Source organism: Stegodyphus dumicola, chromosome 12 (assembly GCF_044657685.1).
Source record: "Stegodyphus dumicola isolate Sdum_Otavi_A_Nest chromosome 12, ASM4465768v1".
Taxonomy (NCBI): Eukaryota; Metazoa; Arthropoda; class Arachnida; order Araneae; family Eresidae; genus Stegodyphus; species Stegodyphus dumicola.
Genome location: NC_140779.1, coordinates 83,542,146 through 83,562,080, shown reverse-complemented (window position 1 = coordinate 83,562,080; position 19,935 = coordinate 83,542,146). Strand labels below are relative to the sequence as shown.

Sequence of the window (19,935 nt, the reverse complement as noted above, 5' to 3'; positions counted from 1 at the left end):
TTCCCGAACTCTTTAACAAATTCCCTTTCAGTTACTGACAGTAAGTCTATTTCAGAGATTACTCCTCGAGACGAATTTAGAGTGTTATGTGGCTTAACTGCAATGTTTGCTTGTCCTAATTTAGTTAGTTTGAAAAGACTATTAGACTGCTTTCCGGACACAGTTTCTATCAAAAAGTCTTCAGACCGAAGTCTCGTAATATTTTTCAGTTCTACAGAAGACAAAATATGTTTATTAGAAACGGTGACATTTTTTTCAATTCTTCAGAGCTGGTTATAATTAAGAAACGTGGACAAAATACATCTGATACAGTGCTTTCTATGTCGCTTCTTAGTCTTTCGGTCACAATCGAAGTATCGGGTACATTGTTGGAGCAGGAAGGTATCCTAGCATTCATATTTAAATCATATTTAAATGGAGAAAGATTCGAGTCCGCTCGCCCCACCCACCTTTTGGATGGATATATGCAATTAGAACGGAGAATCAATCTATATTTATGCTGAATAATTTATCACAAAATTCGTAGCCTATTTTATGGTAAAAGAGAAAATGTTATAAGCAGTTGCTAAATTTCTTTTTCAATGAACTGAAATTAACCTTAATGATTTCTTTAAATTAAGAGCTATTATTCACTTCCTCTGGAAGAATTTGAACAATACTAACTAGTTTTTGTGATTCGCCATTTTTTTCATAAACTATTTTGAGAAACTTTACCACATTACACATGGGTAAAACCACGAATACGTCAATGCAGCCAGCCGGTTTGCTAGGATTCGAACCCTGGACATAACTATCAGTGTTCGCCAACTTTACCGTTCGGCCGCTGGTGGGCCTTACAAATTGTTTTGATTATATAACATCTCCAATTATCGTCGTGCTATAGTGGCAGCATCGCTCTGTTTAACTGGTCATGATTGTCTCAACGCTAGTCTGTTTTTACATCAGACTCTGGAATTCTGGGTTCTAAACGACCCAGAAATTAAAAAAACTTTAATACGGGTTCCGCACTTGATGGTTTTACTTCTATAACTCGGATATAACTGACGGCAACCTGGCTAATTGCCTTAAAACAGAAACGCCATGTAATTGCAAATAATGTTATTTGCATTTGTCTGGACGCTTAGTAAATATAAAATTAAACTTTTATACGCTTCCTGTAAACTGTTAGTTCTCAGCAAAACATCCATTTTATGTTAACCTAACTAAAAAACATTTTATAACTGAGGACTTCGATACACAAAAAATAAATCTCAAATCAGATCAATTCTCCATTCTTATTAAATTGAAATTATGTGTTTTTTTGCCCAGGTGCAGGGATTATCTTCAGAAAAGGTTCATTTTGTTGATTAAATGGTTTCGTAGCCACCCAGACGGTATAGTAGTTAGGGGAGTCTACCATGGTACCGATGTGTCTCGAATCGAATCCCGGGTATGACATGGATGTTTGTAAATGTATAGTGTCGGTGCGGCATGGTGGCACGGAAATATGCGGAGAGCCGAAAGTAATCTCGTGTGGATTGGTGAGAGAGAAGAGTGCTCTCCCTCAAAATTGGGGGGTGGAAAATAGAAGTTCAACCTCTCTTCCGAGTAGGCTCTGGCAACCATTGTTCCATGCAATATGGATACAACGGCTCCGCAGCGAATAACAAAATTGCAACACTTATATGCGAATAATTTTGTATGCCTGAAAATGTTAAGTATGTGCTTCTTAATTTATTAAAACTTCAAACTTACACCGTACAGAGACTGCACAGTAATGAATTATTTTACATTTACATAGTTTTATCCATAACGTGCAAACGACTTTCGTAACATTCTATATCAGCGATTTCCAACCTTTTTTTCTAATGCAGCCCTTTCATCATTGCTATAGGATTATTTCCCTATTGTTTTCAGAGTTCGAATATTATCGGTACTTTTATTTCAATTTAGATTCTTTTAACGTGTTTCTTAAATCAAACAACAAAGTATATAAAATGTCGATAAACAAAAATAATAAAAACAGTTTTTATACTCACAAATATCGCATTATATTCGTAAAATAGTTATTCATAATTATCTTCATAAAACCAAATCCTCAACAGGTAAATAAAACTGAACGAATTCCCCTATCTGAAACTATAAAAAAAACCTCACCCCCAGCCAAGTATCGCTCTTCTATAGTTCATTTCGTAGCTAGCTAATGAAGCAAAGCTTGCAAGAGTTATCTACCCAAGGCCGAAAATGCCTTTAGGTGAACGGCGTAAGGGAAAATTTCAAATATTTACATCATCAATAAGAAACACCATGCACATCGTTTGTTACCAGTCACTTCTGCGATTTTAATAGGAGTTTAAACTACAGGTGTTCAACCTTTTATTCATTGGGCATTAGTTAGCCTGTATGCTTGGAATACAAGAATGAACCATGTAGGTACTATTTAATACATGGAGTGCAAAAGATAATAATCGGTCTCATTTTCCAAGAAATTCACAAATGTGAAGCTAGTCATTCAAGCTGAGCTTTAACACTGAATAATTTGCTTCGTTTTATCCCACTCACTTCCAATTTAGAAATTATAGAAACATCTTCCTATTTAAGCAATTGTAGGAATTGACGCAGAGGAAAAAGGACAGAGAACATTGGGCAAAGAGTAACTAGTTCTACATAGTTTTAAATTAGATATTCTTAAACAAATTTAAACTCTGCAAATCCTCTAGATGCTCGCTTAAGATATGAAACTGTTCAGAAAACAAAAAAGGCAGTAAAACGTTAAGAGCGAATGTCATTTGTGTTCTGCAGTCAGAAAGAGCTTAGGACACTTTCGAGCAACTGTAGAGTCATATGACCATCTCAATGAACGAGTCTTTACAGCAAAGTTTAGTCTTATTGACAGGAAGTTTAGATTATTAGCAAACCAATATTTCATCACTAACGTCTTTTAAGCTATGTAGGGAACTGAATTATACTTTAAGTTACAGAATTATACTGTTTGTGACCAACACGATATTCAAATTTCCGAATGAGAAAAATTTCCGAATGAAATTCCGACGTTTTAAAAGTTTAAATGTAAGAGAGCTTCGTAAAGAATTGAGTTTTGGAACTTACAAATTTATAAAAGAAACGAGAGGCAAATTAGCCTGATAGTATAATAAATATCAGATAGACTTATTTAATTTCTACCATCTCGCAAAAAGCTTACTCTCCAAGTATTTTGAATAAACCTAATACATAGAATATTCAAAGAATGAATATCAGATGGAATTTGCGTGATATTAAAGATTTATTAGAATCTGATAATGTATTGGCTTCTGAGGAAGTGTTTTAATGAGGAAAAACAGCAATAGGTTAAGTAATAAAATTTATTTGAGGTATTGTATAGAAGATGGTAAGAGATACTAGAATAAGGTTTACGATTAAAATCACAAAAATTCAGATTTCGTGATAAAATTAACTTCGATTTATTAAATATTAAAAAAAAATTAAATTCTCGGCATTAAAATGTAATGGCCAGCGTTCATAAATTCAGGAAATGTTATAATAACAGCCAGTCGATTTAGATCAGTTACTAGTCTTTAAGCCTTCTTCGGGCGGTGTTTCTTTAGGAGGTTGATCCTTTAAGCCCTCTTCGGGCGGTGTTTCTTTAGGAGGTTCATCAGTTGCTTTTATCATTTCACCGTAAGCCTCCAAAAAAAGTTTCCGTACCGTTTCGAGCTTCTTCTTACGGTCATTTGCACGTGGAATTTTCTGATCCTTTTCTGCAGGTTTTTCACCAGGTTTCCTGTAAAAGAGAATCACGTTATAATTTTGTTAAGTTGTCAAATAGTTTAAGACACAATAACACGCCGAACAAATACTAATTCAGAAGTCAAACAACAAAATTAATGCAAACATTGTCATAATAAACATGACGTTGATTTGATAAACATTCCGCTTCCACTTCAGATAAAATTTCAGGAAGGTGGTTTAAATTCAGGCAAAAGAAAGGGTTTATATACAATACCGTAGAACTACATTCTAACTAGAAGAGAAAGCTGAATAGGCTTGAAAAAGGTCTCTTGGTTCCATATTAGATTAAAATTCGAAGCACGGATTTTCGAATGTGTGCAAGCTTTTTTTTTTAACTTTGTATTAATATATACGGTATATATTAATTTGTATTGCATTACACGCCGCAAGTCTTATTTAACATTGTAATTGAAGCTGCATATTGCAGATATGTTCGAGCTATGCATTTAGAAAATCTCCATGGTTAACATATATAATGAGCATTTTGATGGGTACAGAGAAAGTATGCAAGACTATGCGCTGTCACTGTCAAGTTGGTTGGTTAATTTTTTAATGGCACAAAACTTCGAGGGTTATTTTGCGCCAGACAAATCTTGAGTAAAATTCAAGATCAAAACACACTATCAAGTGAATTCATGAAATGGATCTAAGATACTGATGAAGGCATGGAGAAATGACTTTGAAATGTCCATTCACTCTAGCAACAGGTAGATCAGGATAAAAGGGAAATAACTTCAAATCGTATGGTAAAAAAGGATGTCTTAAAAACTTATGAGGTTGATGTGGGAGCTTATTCCAATGAGATGAAGGCATGGAGAAATGATAGAAATGCTCTAGCAACAGGTAGAGCAGGATAAAATGTAGTTCAAATCATATGGTAAAAAGATATATAAAAGGCTGCACAGCCTGACGCCGGTATAACGAGAGAAGTACAAAGGAAGTGAAAAAAGTGCTTCGGGACCTCTCCCCCACACATGCAGGTTATTATATTGAAGACTGCTGGGTGCCTGGACATGCTGGCATCAATGGCGATGAACTCGCCGATATCACAGCAAAATCTGATATTACCTCAGAAAATGCTGTCCCTTTTACAGACATACGAAATCTTAAAAATCTTATAAGGTTGATGTGAAAGTTTCTTCCAATGAGATCTGTTAAGATGACATTCGTAGAGTTAAAATAAATTTCACGTTTCTGACTAAAAGCGGGACAGCAGGTTGAAATACGATTGACTGAAACGAGAACGTTGCAAGTGCCAAATAGGCTCATTATCTCCTTTCAAGAGATACTAATGTGTCAGTCTGCAATGACCAATGCGAAGGCGAGTCAGCAGTACATCCTCCTTCAGATTCCCTCTCGACTCCCAGTACTCCAAATTGGGTTTTACCCGCCTTAATTTGTTCAGAGTTTGGCATTCCCAGAATTCTTACCACCTGGACAAGATCTTTGCTCTGATGCAATTCGTATGTCTGTAAAAGGGACAGCATTTTCTGAGGTAATATCAGCAGATTTTGCTGTGATATCGGCGAGTTCATCGCCTTTGATGCCAGCATGCCCAGGCACCCAGCAGTCTTCAATATAATAACCTGCATGTGTGGGGAGAGGTCCCGAAGCACTTTCACTTCCTTTGTACTTTTCTCGTTATACCGGCGTCAGGCTATGCAGCCTTTTAAAGCGAAATCCACATGTAAGCGAGATTACCAGACGCCAAGTTCTGTTAAGCCTATATAAACAGCTTTAATATAAATTATTTCTAGTTGATACATTTTAACATAAAAGCATTTTACGATATATTAAAATACTCTTTGATGTCGCAAAAGTAGCATAAGAAAATGATGGATGTCGCAAAAATTTCGCAAAATTGCAAATATTAAAATTTTAATAGCACAAGTTTGTCAAAAGTCACAAATTTGCGAAAAAATCGCAAGGTCTGGCAACACTGCAAAGAACTACTAAACGAAAATAAACAGATCTAAATCTGTGTGCGCATTTTTTAAATTCTTAGTATTAATACATGGTTCGCTGCGATATTTTTAATCATGTCCCAAAATCATAAATCCAGAATGAATTTCAAACCTAAAAATTTTGTACTCGAAAGGCCGTGAAGCACTTTAAATGTGCATCAAAACGATATATTAATCAGCATTTCTTAATTTGGAGCTTTCTCCACAACACTACTTTTCCCTTCGCGAGGTGATTAAATGTGCCTATTTTACCCAACTTGGGTACCACCAAGATCGAGTTGCGTTATATAGGACCACGGACTGCGAAGTACATGTAACAAACATTTGAGAATACATCATGGAATAATAAATAGTTGCTCAAGATTCTTGTGAAAGTAATTTCGAATATTTGTGTAAACAGGAAATGCTGGTTCTCACGCAAAGATGCAGTTTGCCAGTTTCATCGATTTTTTATACTGGAATCTGTGCATAGCTTTAAGATGGTTAGAAATAGGAATGTATGTAACGAACATCTACAAGCCTATTCGCCTATTCACGGAGTGACCAGAGAATATGCCCACCATGCTGTTGTAGCCCATAAAAATTAATCCTAGAAGTATGGCGCTGTGATGTCCAGTCTTAGTGCAACCAATTCTGGAAGTTAAATTACTGGACGGTTTGAATATGAAATTTGATAACAGCATCTGTAATATAATTTGATTCTTCAAAATTTACTTACCTTGCCATGAACTGGTCCGATGTAAAATAATCGAGGATGTTAAATCCTAAGTGCATTATCTGTAATATGAGAGTTATGAGAATTTGAAAAAATTTCGTTAAAGCTTTGAACTTAATGTTTCTATAATATATTTCGCAAAGAATCAAAAAATACATAATTTCTTTTAATCTGTTTCATAATAAAATATTTTTAGTTTGAATGAAATAGTTTCACAAAATTATGAGAGCGTGACAGAGGCAAAAAGAAGCTATATAATTTTAAATCTTGCGAATGACAGAAGCTGGATGTGAAAATATGGGCAAAATACATAATATGGTCCCTTTAATTTCCAAAAACCCATTTTAATTTGGATTGATATAGTATACTTAATGCAAGTGGAAATTATTAGCACGGAGTTATTTTTCGAATTCTTGCCTGTGGTCTCCAAAACACCCATACGGAAATCATGCTTATACATGTAAAATATGTAAATAACATTTCTAAATTTAATTTGAAATAGCTTTTTGCTTCACTATTCTGTTACCACCAGTTTCCATCCTAAAAATAATCGCTTACATACCCTAAACTTATCCAAAAATTAATGCTCCCAGTAAGATTGTTGTCAGAAATTAATGTTTCAAGATTCTTGCGATGCATCAAAAACGTTTATCTACAAGAAAATCACTTCGTAATGCTAATGATTCAGATATTTACATTGAAGTTATTGGCTTGATCTAATAATTTCAAATTCAGAGTCTAAACTTCAAATTAATAAGGATTAAACGTAACTAGAACTATTATCCTGAATCGGACAAGTGTGCAGTTTCACCTCTCCTTATGTCGCCTCCAAGATCACTCTCCGTTGCTGCTATTTTCTCCACATTAAGAATAAAAATATATTCAAGAAGGATGGGTACACTTACCGATAATTTAACAATGATTCATAAAAATGTTAACCAATAATATTTTGTAACCAACTGAAGTAAAGCTACAAGATTATATCATTCTTCATTAATCGGTTGTCATGGTTAACTACCCATCAATATTAAAATTTTTGTGTAATTAAAGCCAAGTATTGTATATTTGTTTCCATATTTATTACATTCCATTACCATTGAAAATATGTAATAGCATTAAGTACCATACTGTTGCATTCTAAGTATATTCCGGGTAAAGAATTGGTTCCCATAAACATCCTAGCAGAAATTTGAAAACTGATGGGCACTGAAACCGAGTATTAAAAATTCGTTAAATACAACGATTGCTGAAAATTTCATGAATATTCAGAGAAAAGAGTTTAGTATTGTGAATCACGAATTATACGGTTTATCTACGTAAGACAAGGGATGTCTTTTTAAGGAGGACTTTTAAAGCAAGTGGCCCGTATGCACGTTACAAAGAAAATAAATCGGCATTAACACCATTGCAGTCGGAACATTCACTAGGGTTCGAAACTGGGTCGAACTACCAAAGCACAGCAGCTTCATCCACTCGACTACTGTTGCAGTGATTGAAAGGAATGGCATATTAACTAGTAAAGAAGTTCAACACTTGTGAATTAATCGTGCACAGGAATTAATATTTGTAAATAATCAGTTAGGGCTTTCTTAACGCATGGACCCTCTGGGCACTCGCCCGCGAGCTAGGTGCCCCTTACTAATCCATTTACATTTCTGCAAGTTGTAGGTGCTTCAGCACGCTGGTTTGCCCAGGGGTTTATATGTTAAGATAACACTATACAGAGTATTGACAAAGCGTAGCTAAATTCGATCATTTAGTCTAAACAGCAAGATACAGAGAAAGTTTTTACAAAACATTAATTCACTATTAGAAAGTTCATAATTGGAGGGGAATATTATTACCTCGCACCTTTCCTGAATACGTTTCGGTAAATCATGTCTGCAAATAAATTTCGATCAGATGAGATTCTATATCATACAAGAAAAATATGAAAGATCTCTAAATGTTACCACTTACGTTCCATTCAGCAATGCTTACCCGAAAAGGTACCAATCATAACCTATAGTTAAATAGGCCATTTCTACAGGACTCAAAGATGCATGGATCAAACCATCGGCCCAAAGCGATAAGCGTAAAAGGGATATGAAGAATGGTGTTCGATCGCACCCAATAACGCAATGTATAAGAACTCCTTGTTCTGGAAAAAATTATAAACAATTTACTACACATTGCATATTTATTACACAATTTGTTTGAAGTTAGAATTTGTGGATTACTTTGTTGTAAAAGCTGTATATTATCTAGCATCTTCTACTTTAATTTTTATAGTTTTAGATAGCCTTCATAAGCTTAAGCATTTTAGCATGTTATTAGCTTAAAATTAGCATAAGAATATCATGTACAATGATGTTCTAGGAGCCAGATTTTGCTTTCAAGCTGTTTCGATAAGGTTTCGAATTTCTTACATGGAAAGGTTATAAACTTAAATGGTTTATTCGATAATCTTAATTGTCCTTGGGTTATGAGTAAATAAGTTGTAGATTAACAGAAAAATTTCAGTTTCCGAAGAATGTTTAAGTTACCTGTTATGATTAGGTCAGTGAAGCACCAACATTTCAGTAACTCCCGATTTGAAAATAAACAGCGACTATACTAACTAAAAATGTTAACCAATAATATAAAAATCTTAATATATGCACAAGCTAATGATTTAGTTCTAAAAGCAAGTGAGTTCCGCTTTTTATCAATTATTTAACTTTTATCACAAATGTTACTGGAGATGCTTATCCTCAATAGAAATAATTTTAATTATACTTACTGGAAGTCACGTAGGCCAATAGAAGCTGTAGATAATTTTGCGTCAGTTTAGGAACACTCCATTCCTGGAAAATACCAAAGTTACCCCATGTTTATAATATTTAGGGATTCAAGTTTACAATTCTTACATGCACTTTATTCAGCATCTTCACGAAAACGTTACATCGTTTCCTGAATATAAGGTAGTACATTAAGTTATCCATGCATCATTTATCATTCATTATTTTAAAATTTATGTATTACTTAGAACTGGTCATTCCATTTTAGAACGTTATAGAATGGATGGTAGAAGCATATAATTTTAATTTAACTCATTTTCTTAAATTTATGCTAGAAATAGTGACGAGGAAACTGAATAAGAAATAAAGAACGATTTTATTTTTAAAAACCAATTACTTTGTTATAGATAATTTTTAATCGTACTGCAAGTTCACAAATCACACTGAAGCTATTGTGCAGAAAAGGAAAGATTTTATGGCAGACTTCCTATGAAAAATTGCTGCATATTCATCTTACACACGGGAGAAAACGTATATAAGCAGCCCCGTCATTTACTGGAAATAGAATTGGATGAAGTACTGTTTTCTACAACTTAAGCTACTCTAACGTAAAGCAGAAGAAAATGTTACCTTTCTGATAAATTAAGACAGAACTAACATCTCTGCTGGAAATTACGAGTGTGTAATTGCGATTCAAATTTGAGACAGGTTAAAATCTAAAAAGCTTTAATTTATTCATGTTTTTAGAACCAACAACAACCAACATAGATCACCTAGACATTACAATATTTCCTTTACCAATAGGTCCATCAAATCTCGAAATCTCTTGCTTCGAAATTCGCCCCCGACATACAGTTTAGGGAAACTTTTCAGTCGACATGGTTTAAAGTATTTACGGTATAACTTCTAATTTTAAAATTAAATTTCAGTGGTATTTTACGGAAGAAATTTCTTCCTTCGTCAATTGCAGCGTGATTAACAGGCACAATTACTGGGCACACCCACCTGCAATTGCATAAGCAGGTATGTCCAAACCCCAAGTTTAAATGCTTAAAACTCAATTCTGACTCATTTCATGAGAAACTAAAGATTTCCATCAATGTAGAGTCATCTTTCAAATGAAAAATCGAGTATTAAAATTAATGCTAAGACAAAAATTTGTAGCCAAGTTGGATGGTTTGAAAATTATAAACTGGAAAATTCCAAAATATGGTTAAGCAACTTAATATTTCGACACGAAATACGCTTTTAGGGAACTTTAACACGGTGCTAGTTTGCGGATATTAGTTGAATGAAGGGTAATACGGGCGAGATTATTATATGGTAAAGCTAATTTTTGCATGCCATTGGTTGCAACATTAGGCATTCATAAGAAAGTTCTGCCTTCAGAATAGCAAGCTTGTGCTACTAGAGATTTTTAATGCGGTTAACCTGGAAATCAAGAGACCATTATTCCAAAATACAGGGAAATTTGGATTCGCATATATTTTTATCAATAATAATAGCAAGATATAGTCGGTATAGTTGCGATTAGTAACAAACTTCCTGTCTTACTAATTGCAACGACTGGTTGCTGATTTAGTTGAAATATTAAATCTGCTCTCAGAAATAGTTGACGGCTTTGATAGTTGAACATAACTAGCATTAGCTGACAATATTTTCTTGCGATCAAACCTTAACATTGTCTCAAGTAGGAAGTTTGCGATTTCAATTTCTATTTCTTAAGCCTTGCCTTTTACGTTACCCGCTCAGACCTGAAGGTCAAGCAAATTGTAACGCAAGCTGCGAGGGTTAAAACTAAGATGCAATTTTAGTTACGGAGAGTTCTGTTGAACTTCCTTTGAACAGCCATTTGTTGTAAAATGTCCTCAAAGCAGGAGCGCAGACGTTAGCCAAGCGCTGCAGGTGCAGAAATTTTTTTCCTTTGCACTTCTGAAGGGGTTTTTGAAAATTTAATATTTCAACTAAATCAGCAGCTTGTCGTTGCTGATTAGTAACAGGAAGTTTCAAAACGAATACTACATAGCTAATGGTTTCCTGCAGGTCTATGAAATGGCATCTTGAGTAAATCATTTTCCTACTTTATTATGGCTTAACGCCTTGCAGATACTAATTTTAACTTTCTTCAACACTAAGGGAAACTAGGCGGCGATGAATAGGTTCGCTATAAGCGTTTCAAACAAGAGCATCATAATTCTGGTTTACGTACGAGACTTCAATACTTGATTAAAACGAGCAGCTCAGAGTGCCCCCAAATCGGAAGATCAGCGGTCAGAATAGGCAAATTTGTAAATCCAGCAACATGCATGTCTATATTTGCAGTGCCGAATTTCAGCAGTTCTGATGTTCAAACGAAAGCAAATTTCCGTACACACGATAACGGTAATGCATCAAAATATAGTATGAAAATAGAATAGAGTATTTTAAATGCATCATTAAATTCCCATTTTAAACTGTGTTCGGTTTCTTTTGATTTGCTGATAATTGTTTACCGATAAATATTCATGTCGTGACAATACATAGGATGAGAAAAATATTTGTCTCCCTATGGTACAAAGTCATCCATTTCCTTTTAGAAAACGGCTGGACAATTTTGGCGTAGTGTAGGCTTTGCCTTGCGTACATTAAACACGTATACGAGTGCGTTCTCATCGTTTTAAAGGTTACCGCCAGGTTTTCATAATTTCCACCAACTTTCAAATTTCGCCGAAGGGATTGCAGTGGCTATTTTAACACATACTGAGATTTCATCAACATTTCTTTAAGGTGACTAAGTAATTTAAGTTTTTAAAGTTTATTTAAAGTATTAATTTTACCAATTCGATAAGACTAGAACGGAAGCTATTAAAACGTTTTATAATTTACATGCAAGGTGCTAAACACTTTATTAATTTTCAAAAATCTTTTACCTTGTACTTTGAAAAATTTATGCCAGGTGGAACAACAACATCAGTTGTAGGTAGTTTCAACTCGACGCCTACTTTTTCCTGAAATAATTGATTGTAAAATTATAAGCTGTACAAAATAACTAGGCAAAATATTCAACAATAAAAGCTTAAACTTAAGATTACAAACTAAAGTGTTAATTTTTCAAGTTACTGGATTCATTAGATGTTGTACAAATTGATTTAAATTACAGTTAAATTCGAGCATTTACTTTAAAATACTCCTAAACTTACTGAAGTGGCAACCCGCTATTGTGAGCTGAATGTGTTAAAAATTTTGCCACCTTACAGGTAGCTGTGTCATGAACGTCACGCTGAATAATGACTTTCAGCCTCCCAGTTTGAGATTTAGCTTATATTCAAGGTGGTTTTTTTCTAAAGGGAGAGAAGATATGGTTTGGCAATTGCGGGAAGACGAGCAATCACTATTAAATTTTTCCAAGATAAAGGTTACATTCATTTTGAAAAACGTTTGAAAACAACTATTTTTACAACTACAGAAGAAAAATGGCGCATCAACGGAAAATTATGCAGCGAGCTGGAAAAGTTTACAGAGTGAATGTTAGTTTCGAGTTTCGCGCTCGTTTAAGTTACTGATAACTTAGCTTTTACTTCTGGTGTCGAAAGCTCACGTTAAGAAAATTGTTAAACATAAATTTCAGTACATCTATCGGCTACAATTTTTTTTATGAACGCTTACGGGAATTTCTGTACTTGTCTTTATTTACCTGTAATTTAATAAAATAACCACTATCCTTATGGCCGGTGGCCACAAAAGTTCTTACCGAGCTTTTATTTTCGTAATCTTTGGTTCTAAACGTACTTTCAACTGCGAGTGGAAGTAAACAAGATTAATCACTGCAGCTTTATCCTTTTATATTACATACAATGATACCAACCGTAGAAACCATGGTAAGTACTTATTTCATAAATTCCTACTTCTCAGTCAAAATATGAAGCACAAAAGCACGAGTCCCGTACGAACAAAATTGACAGAGATGCTTTGTATTAAATTCGAATATATTCAAGGCCTGTAAACAAATTAAAGAGCAAAATGTTTGCAATTATACGTAATTAAAGTACAATTATCAGTTTACAAAAATGCTTCTGATGTTAAGAGGTTAGGTGACAAGCATTTTATGCAAAGTGTTCATATAAATTGCTTTCAAAATGGAAATCTTATTTCCAGAATCTTGTACAATTCGCGTTCTAGAAAACACTGGCAAGCTTCAGTATTAGCACGCAGCCAACTTGTGTCATCTGCAGCACTTAAAAATAAATATTTCCTACGGATGGAATTTTTGTACGTTTCTCGAATTAAGATTCTGAAGGAACAAAACTTCATGAGAATACCAAGTAATGTTTCGACTTTGAAAGATTACGCGAAAACTTCAGTAAAAATTCTTTCGGCCAAATAATATAACAAAACTAAAGACGAGTAAATCACAAAAGAACATTAAATGTCGTTTAAGAGGAAGTTGGTTTGATTTATGAGATTCCGGCAAAACCTCGAGGGCTATCTTCATAACGAGAGGATTGTCTTCATGGAAAGCTTTTTAAGGGAAATTGGTTCGTATACGTGTTGCACGCGGGAAAAACCACAAAACACCAAACACCCAGTTGGTTCATAGGATGTCAACCTCGGACGGAACTACCAGTGTTCGGCGACTTTACCGCTCAGAGGCCCCGTTTAAGGAATATCGATTATTCCAATTTATTAACAGACCCTTCAATGTAAATTAAAAATGAGGTCAGAAATGACAAATTTTTGAATTAAATAGCTCGGTCAATTTTTCGTAAGGGATTCAAACCTTTAGAACTTTATTGTTGACTAAAACATTTTCATAAATTGGTCACCAGAAGAACGTAGAAAAAATTAGTAAAAATTGGTAGAAATTTCATGTCGCAATTTGCAATATTGGTCTTTAAATTTTAAAATGGGAAAGCATTTTCATTTGCATCGTTTGAAACATTTTTTACTCGGAAGTACATGTCTACGTCCAGCGTTTTCGAAAATGGTCGATAAGAACTTTTGTGGGCACTATCATTACGACTGTTATTTTGATATAACCTTAAATTTGTGCAAACGTTTACGTGCGGCCGAAGTAGCGGCCCGTTAAATGAGAAGAAACCCTTTTCATTTTTGTGCAATTTATCAAATTCTTTGAAATGTTACAATTTGACACTAGTCTTTCGAGAAAAGGCAGGACAAATCTTGGGTCTCCAACTTTGAACTAAACGTTCAGGTCACGTTTCTCACACAGCCTGCGGTTTCCTTCTAATTTAAAAACACAGACGTACCTGAGTCCAGTCGTAATGTAGTTTTTCAGGATCTGGATTATAATGGTACTCCATAAAATACTCAATACCTGGAACAAAATTCAGAGAATTAGCTTTTAGTTAAAATATGAAAATTTTCCACGATTATCGCTTTCATTACATTATAGATTGATTAAAGTTTTGCTCTTGGAAGCATGATTTTTTATTAATGATTCAGAACAAATTAAAATTAAATGCTGCGGGGAAGAATGTGCAGCCATGGATTTATATCTATTCATGCCAAAAACTTCTAAGAATGGAACATTGATTTTTTAAAACACATTTCAACAATTATATCAAGCACTTTTATGTAATATTGTAGTTTCATATTAAACTGAATAACTATTGCTTTAGATTTAGATGTCGCTGTTTGTTACAGAATTTTCCCATTAACGTTATTAGAAGTATGAGAAAATCAGATAATTGCTCCTGTGTCATTTTCCCGTCTGTATTACATAAACATATTTCTTTTGAAGCATCACAAATTCTGGAAACATATATAGAAGAGGCTGAATATTATTTTACCCTTCACTATAATAACACGTAAGGTGATTCATTAACAATACGATGCTTCGAAGGACTTTTATTCTTTTCAAATTAAGAGTTCATTAGACCAAATTAGTTTATTTTATATTATAAAAGACTAGTTTTACTAGTCTTATATAATATAGTGAGAACTAGTTTACTAGTGAAAACAAGAAAAACTTTACCGGCATTTTTAGCACTTCAGATTCGTTGTTTTTCGATCTAATTCAGAGTTTCTTTCAGCACAAAATATTTTCAAATTGAAAATAAAGAAATCAACATGCCACTAAATTATGACTATATATAGGGTATTAAAATATTGGCAGACTGATTTCAAACAGTGTTGCGAATGCCACAACAGCTAGAGGAATCCGGGTCGTATCTTGTGAAAAACCCATTAAGTTGTGCAGATGAAATCGGACTCCGTGTAAACGATTTTGAAGATCGTTTGCGAAACAGACGCAGGGTTAAATGTTTCATTCCAAATGTACACCAAAATTTAAACTTTTATTACGGTCCTAGCCAAATTGAGTTTGAAATTCAGTTATCTGTAGTACATAGGTTTGGAATTATCCTGCCCCAAGGCCTAAAGTGGCCCTATCGCCAGTTTAACTCACACAGACTTGCTCCGACAAGGTATCTCATAACGACCATCGCTAGCCGAGACAAAAAACCCACCACCGAGTACTGCTTTGCGAGTGTGATGTTTCTGTCTCTTTATACAGAACGTTGTTGCCTCTCCACCTCCCCGAGGTGGGCATCATCTGTAATACATCCAGAGATCTGCGCTTGCCATGACAAAATGCATTAGGAACTTCCACTCTTGTGAAATACGAAAGGCCACAGCTGTACGCAGCTAATTCATCGGCATGAGCAGTCTTCACAGAACACTGTACAAGACTGCCACATCTGATACAGAGAAAGAATTTAAGGTAGTGCCAAAACTTTTCGATTAGCCCATGTATAAACTAAATCCTTTAGTACGGCAGTTTATAAAAATTCGAAGTGTTTTGTCAACTGATAGTAACTTAATTTTCGCCGTTTACAAACTAGTATAGCATAATCTACCTCTAAAAGGGCAGATTTTCAATCATCTTTCAAAACACAAAATTTAACTTCTACGATTGATAATAAAATTACAGGCTATTTACTCACCTGGGTATGGTACGAGAACAGTATTGAAGTTCTCGTACAGCTGCGTGCAAGCTCCAGAGGAAGAATTCACACTGTAAAACAAGCGGATGTTAAAACCTAGCAACAAGGTTCTACACTATTTCGTAAAAATAACAGAATAACTTACATGTCAGTATATTTATCCTTCATGTTCTTTACCCTCAAATCATAAATATAACGCACATCCAAATACTGTAAAAGAGCTACATCATCCTTTAGTTCCTTTAAATAGTTTAAGTTCCTGAAAAAGATACTTTCAATAACTTAAAATATCACTTTCAGACAACTCTAGGAGTTTTAATATGAAGAGAAAAAAAGCAAATGTTTTAGATAATGTTTTCACAATGGTTGCATTTTTATCGCTTACCAAGACTAATGAGGGAAATTTCTATACAAATAATCTTGGGTAAAACAATATAGGTTAGATAAGTTATTGTCAACAATTTAGTTGCAAAGAGTTAAAATCATAATTTGATGCAATTAAAATGAATTTCATGTACAAACATGTGATCTTAAGCAGTTCGCTTAAATTTAGTATATAGAGGGAAAACAAGTTGTCTAGCATTACTCAGACTAATTTCGATCTTTAAAAACACATTACGGTTCGGAAAGGTTAATACGTTTGGATATAGGATATGGCAAAGCATACGAGGGCTTAAGTGAGGGTATGTTTTCCAAGATTTGTTTTGAGGAAGCTGGCGCATATTTGTTACACTTGCTGAAATCAAGTAATCCACTCATGCAGCCAGCACACTTGCCAGGATTCGAACCGGGTTAAGTACCAGTGTTCAACCGTCTTAACCTCTCAGCCACTGACGCACTAGAGTTAAAGGTGTTGGAAAACTGCTATAACGTGATGAACACTAGTTCTGGAAGACTTCTTGCAAAATGCTATGAAATAGATTTTTAAGCCTGGAAAGAAAGTTTAAGGTTGAGAATCTACTATAAATTAGGTGGAAATAATTCCTAGATACTCTTCATGCGAGAAAACCTATTCTCTAGAATTGTGGGAAAACCTAGTTGAAAATAGGTGAACTGTTGATTTAGATTATTTGATTATGACAAAGCACCTAAGAGCTATCTAAGGGAAGGGATGCCTTAGTAGACGACTTTAAGCGAATCTGGCTCGTATCCACAGTACACATGAGTAAAACCGCGAGAAATGAGAAATCCCATGCAACCAACCCGTTCACCTGAAATCGTACTCGGATCCAACTACCAGTGTTCAGCGACTTTAAGAGTCGACCGCTGGTGGACCCTGTTGAACGTAAGCAAATCTGCACCTAATATAATTCCGAAATGGCATAAAGATGTGTGGTTGATAAGAAAACCATAAACAGCCTCCGAGCAAACGAAGATGGTTCGTACATATGATTATGGAAAAGCATGCTAAGGGACGCCATCGTGTGGGGCTAAGAGAAACTGATTAGTATCAGTACGGCAAAAACACGAAGACGCCCATGTGACAAGCCCATTCGCCTGAAATCGAACACAAGCGGAACTAGCAATGTTCGGCGACTTTTCCCCTCGACTACAATGAGAAACGTAGGAAGATGGGTAATTAGAAATACTTTAACCCTAAAACCGGTAAATCGGCTTTAGAATCCAACGAATTCGTAACAAATCTGCAAAGAGAAATATTATCCTTTCAGTAAAATATTTATATGTGGAAAGGCAAAGAGGAAGATCGTGGAGAACTTTAAGGGAAACTAGTTTGCTTTCATACTGCATAAGGAAAACCACAAAAACACATGCAGCCAGCCCGTTCGCCGAACTAAGTATATAGTGATCTTAATCACTCAAAAAATGGTGGGGGGTCAAACATCGTAGAGAAAGCCATATATTTCGTTAGTATATGCATTTTAACGGCAAAATGAATCTTATTTAGGTATCTTAAATTAAAGATTTAACAAAGCGCTCAAAATAATGGCATACTATCGCACAAACTTTCTGGGAAAAATAATCTCAAGCATAATGTTCATAATAGTATATTTAGTATAAAATTCCGGAAATCAAAATGTCTCCCTAAAGTCCGGACATCAATTTTATTGAGCACATTCAGGTTCACTTGCAAGACATAATTGAATAAGTATCCTTTCCCTCCCTCCAAAAAGATTTAGCAAAAATCCACCATACATTAGGAAAAAATAAACTCAAAATATTGTTAGATCCATGCTTGAAGACTTGATCAGCTATAAACGTAAAAGGAGGCCGCACATTTTATAAAGTATTCTTAGCGGTTAAAATTTTATGCTCCAATATTTGACCACAACTCATTTTTTCACAATTACACATTAATATTTATCATTTATAAAGATTTCTCGATCGCTCTAAGGCATGCCATTAAAGGCATTTAAATTGAACGTTTAGTTCCTTTAAAAAGTGTTCGAAAGCTTACGCTCCAATACTGAAACTCACTAAATACATTACAAAACTTTCACCAGTTCAAATTTGGAAAATAGAATCCTCTGTGCTTTGGATATATTGAGCTTAAATACTTGTTTTCAATTCACATTTCGTTGCTGTAGTGCTAGCATGACAAGTAACGAGAGATTGCATGTGTAAGACTACAGTGCATAGTTTACCGCTTACGTTAACTAGTTTTTTTTTATCAAATGAAAAGATACAATAGCATGTTTAACAGGTTAATTGCTTCAGTGAACAAAACACGGAGTGCAGTTTGAAAGCTTTATTGACAAAGCTTTGGAAAAGATTACCATCCAAACGATGTCTTGAACGATCCCCAAAAGGCGACGTCCGAAAATTTGGCGCTTGTTATATAACTGTTAATATACCTTTAAACTTTGGTGGTCGTGTGCTTAATGCATGATATAATTAAAGAAAATAAGAGTAGACAATCTCCTATAACAAAAGAATATATTAAGTACTAAATTACAATTTAAATTACATTGCAGAGATCAACGCAGAGCTCGGAACACAGTTCATGCTACCGTCGCGTACAGTTGTCTGACGAGAAGTCTGAGTGAGTCATGACGTCGCTTTGCTGCTCCAATTAAGAACTGGATTTTACACGTGGCGCCATCTCATTAATAGAAGTTGAAGTATCTGTCGGAACGCCACAGTACTCCCCCCCCAGTACCATCGGTACGTTATAAGTACTTTGGGCTAAATTTAACCTTTCTTCCAGATCTGGTAGTTTTAGGTTGCTCTTTAACGGGATGTAAGCTTTCTTCCGGGAGTGATGTTGATGAGGAAGTTGTTGGATCTTGCATTAGAAATGCTGGTTTGAGACGATCGATTCCAATCACCGATTGTTTGCCATTGCAGATGGTGAAATGTTTCGGTGTTCGTTTGACAACTTTGAATTGACCATCATATGAAGGTGTTAAAGTTGGCTTAATTGCATCGTTGCGCACGAATACGTGCGAAGATGTCTCAAGCGCAGGATGTACAAAATAGCTTGGCTGGTTATGCGAAGATGCTGGGGTTTGCGAGGTATTGCTCACGGTCTCACGTAAACGTTGAAGGAATGTTGGAGGGTCGATAACTGGAGTAGATTCTGGGTGAAAGAATTCACCTGGCAGACGGAGGGTTGCACCATATAACATTTCAGCACAAGTGCTACCAATGCCTTCTTTGAATGCTGTGCGAAGACCAAAGTTGAAGTATCTGTCGGAACGCCACAAAACTATAAATATATACGCATTCTATAAAATATCCAGCATAAAAGAGAGTTAACGTAGACGATAAATTTAACTTGCTATAGGGAAAGTAAGTCCGAAATGAATATTTCATTTATGCTCTCT

General features: G+C 34.9%; 1 protein-coding gene across 3 annotated transcripts in view; it reads right to left on the bottom strand.

Moving 5' to 3' along the window:
- Nucleotides 1-3,323: 3,323 nt before the first annotated feature.
- LOC118195181 (phosphatidylinositol-3,5-bisphosphate 3-phosphatase MTMR14-like) overlaps nt 3,324-19,935 on the bottom strand; it is a 31,518-nt gene continuing 14,906 nt past the window's right edge. The window contains exons 7-16 of one of the 3 annotated variants that reach the window (XM_085806654.1): nt 16,296-16,409; nt 16,151-16,221; nt 14,453-14,520; nt 12,116-12,193; nt 9,209-9,272; nt 8,428-8,587; nt 8,292-8,328; nt 6,451-6,509; nt 3,630-3,760; nt 3,324-3,587 (exon numbers count right to left, since the gene is read on the bottom strand). In XM_085806654.1, coding sequence (XP_085662780.1) covers nt 3,541-3,587; nt 3,630-3,760; nt 6,451-6,509; nt 8,292-8,328; nt 8,428-8,587; nt 9,209-9,272; nt 12,116-12,193; nt 14,453-14,520; nt 16,151-16,221; nt 16,296-16,409 — 829 coding nt within the window. In that variant the 3' untranslated portion in view covers nt 3,324-3,540. Of the gene's footprint in view, nt 3,761-6,450; nt 6,510-8,291; nt 8,329-8,427; nt 8,588-9,208; nt 9,273-12,115; nt 12,194-14,452; nt 14,521-16,150; nt 16,222-16,295; nt 16,410-19,935 lie in introns of all 3 variants that reach the window. The other 2 variants (XM_085806653.1, XM_085806655.1) reach the window with 2 other exon arrangements.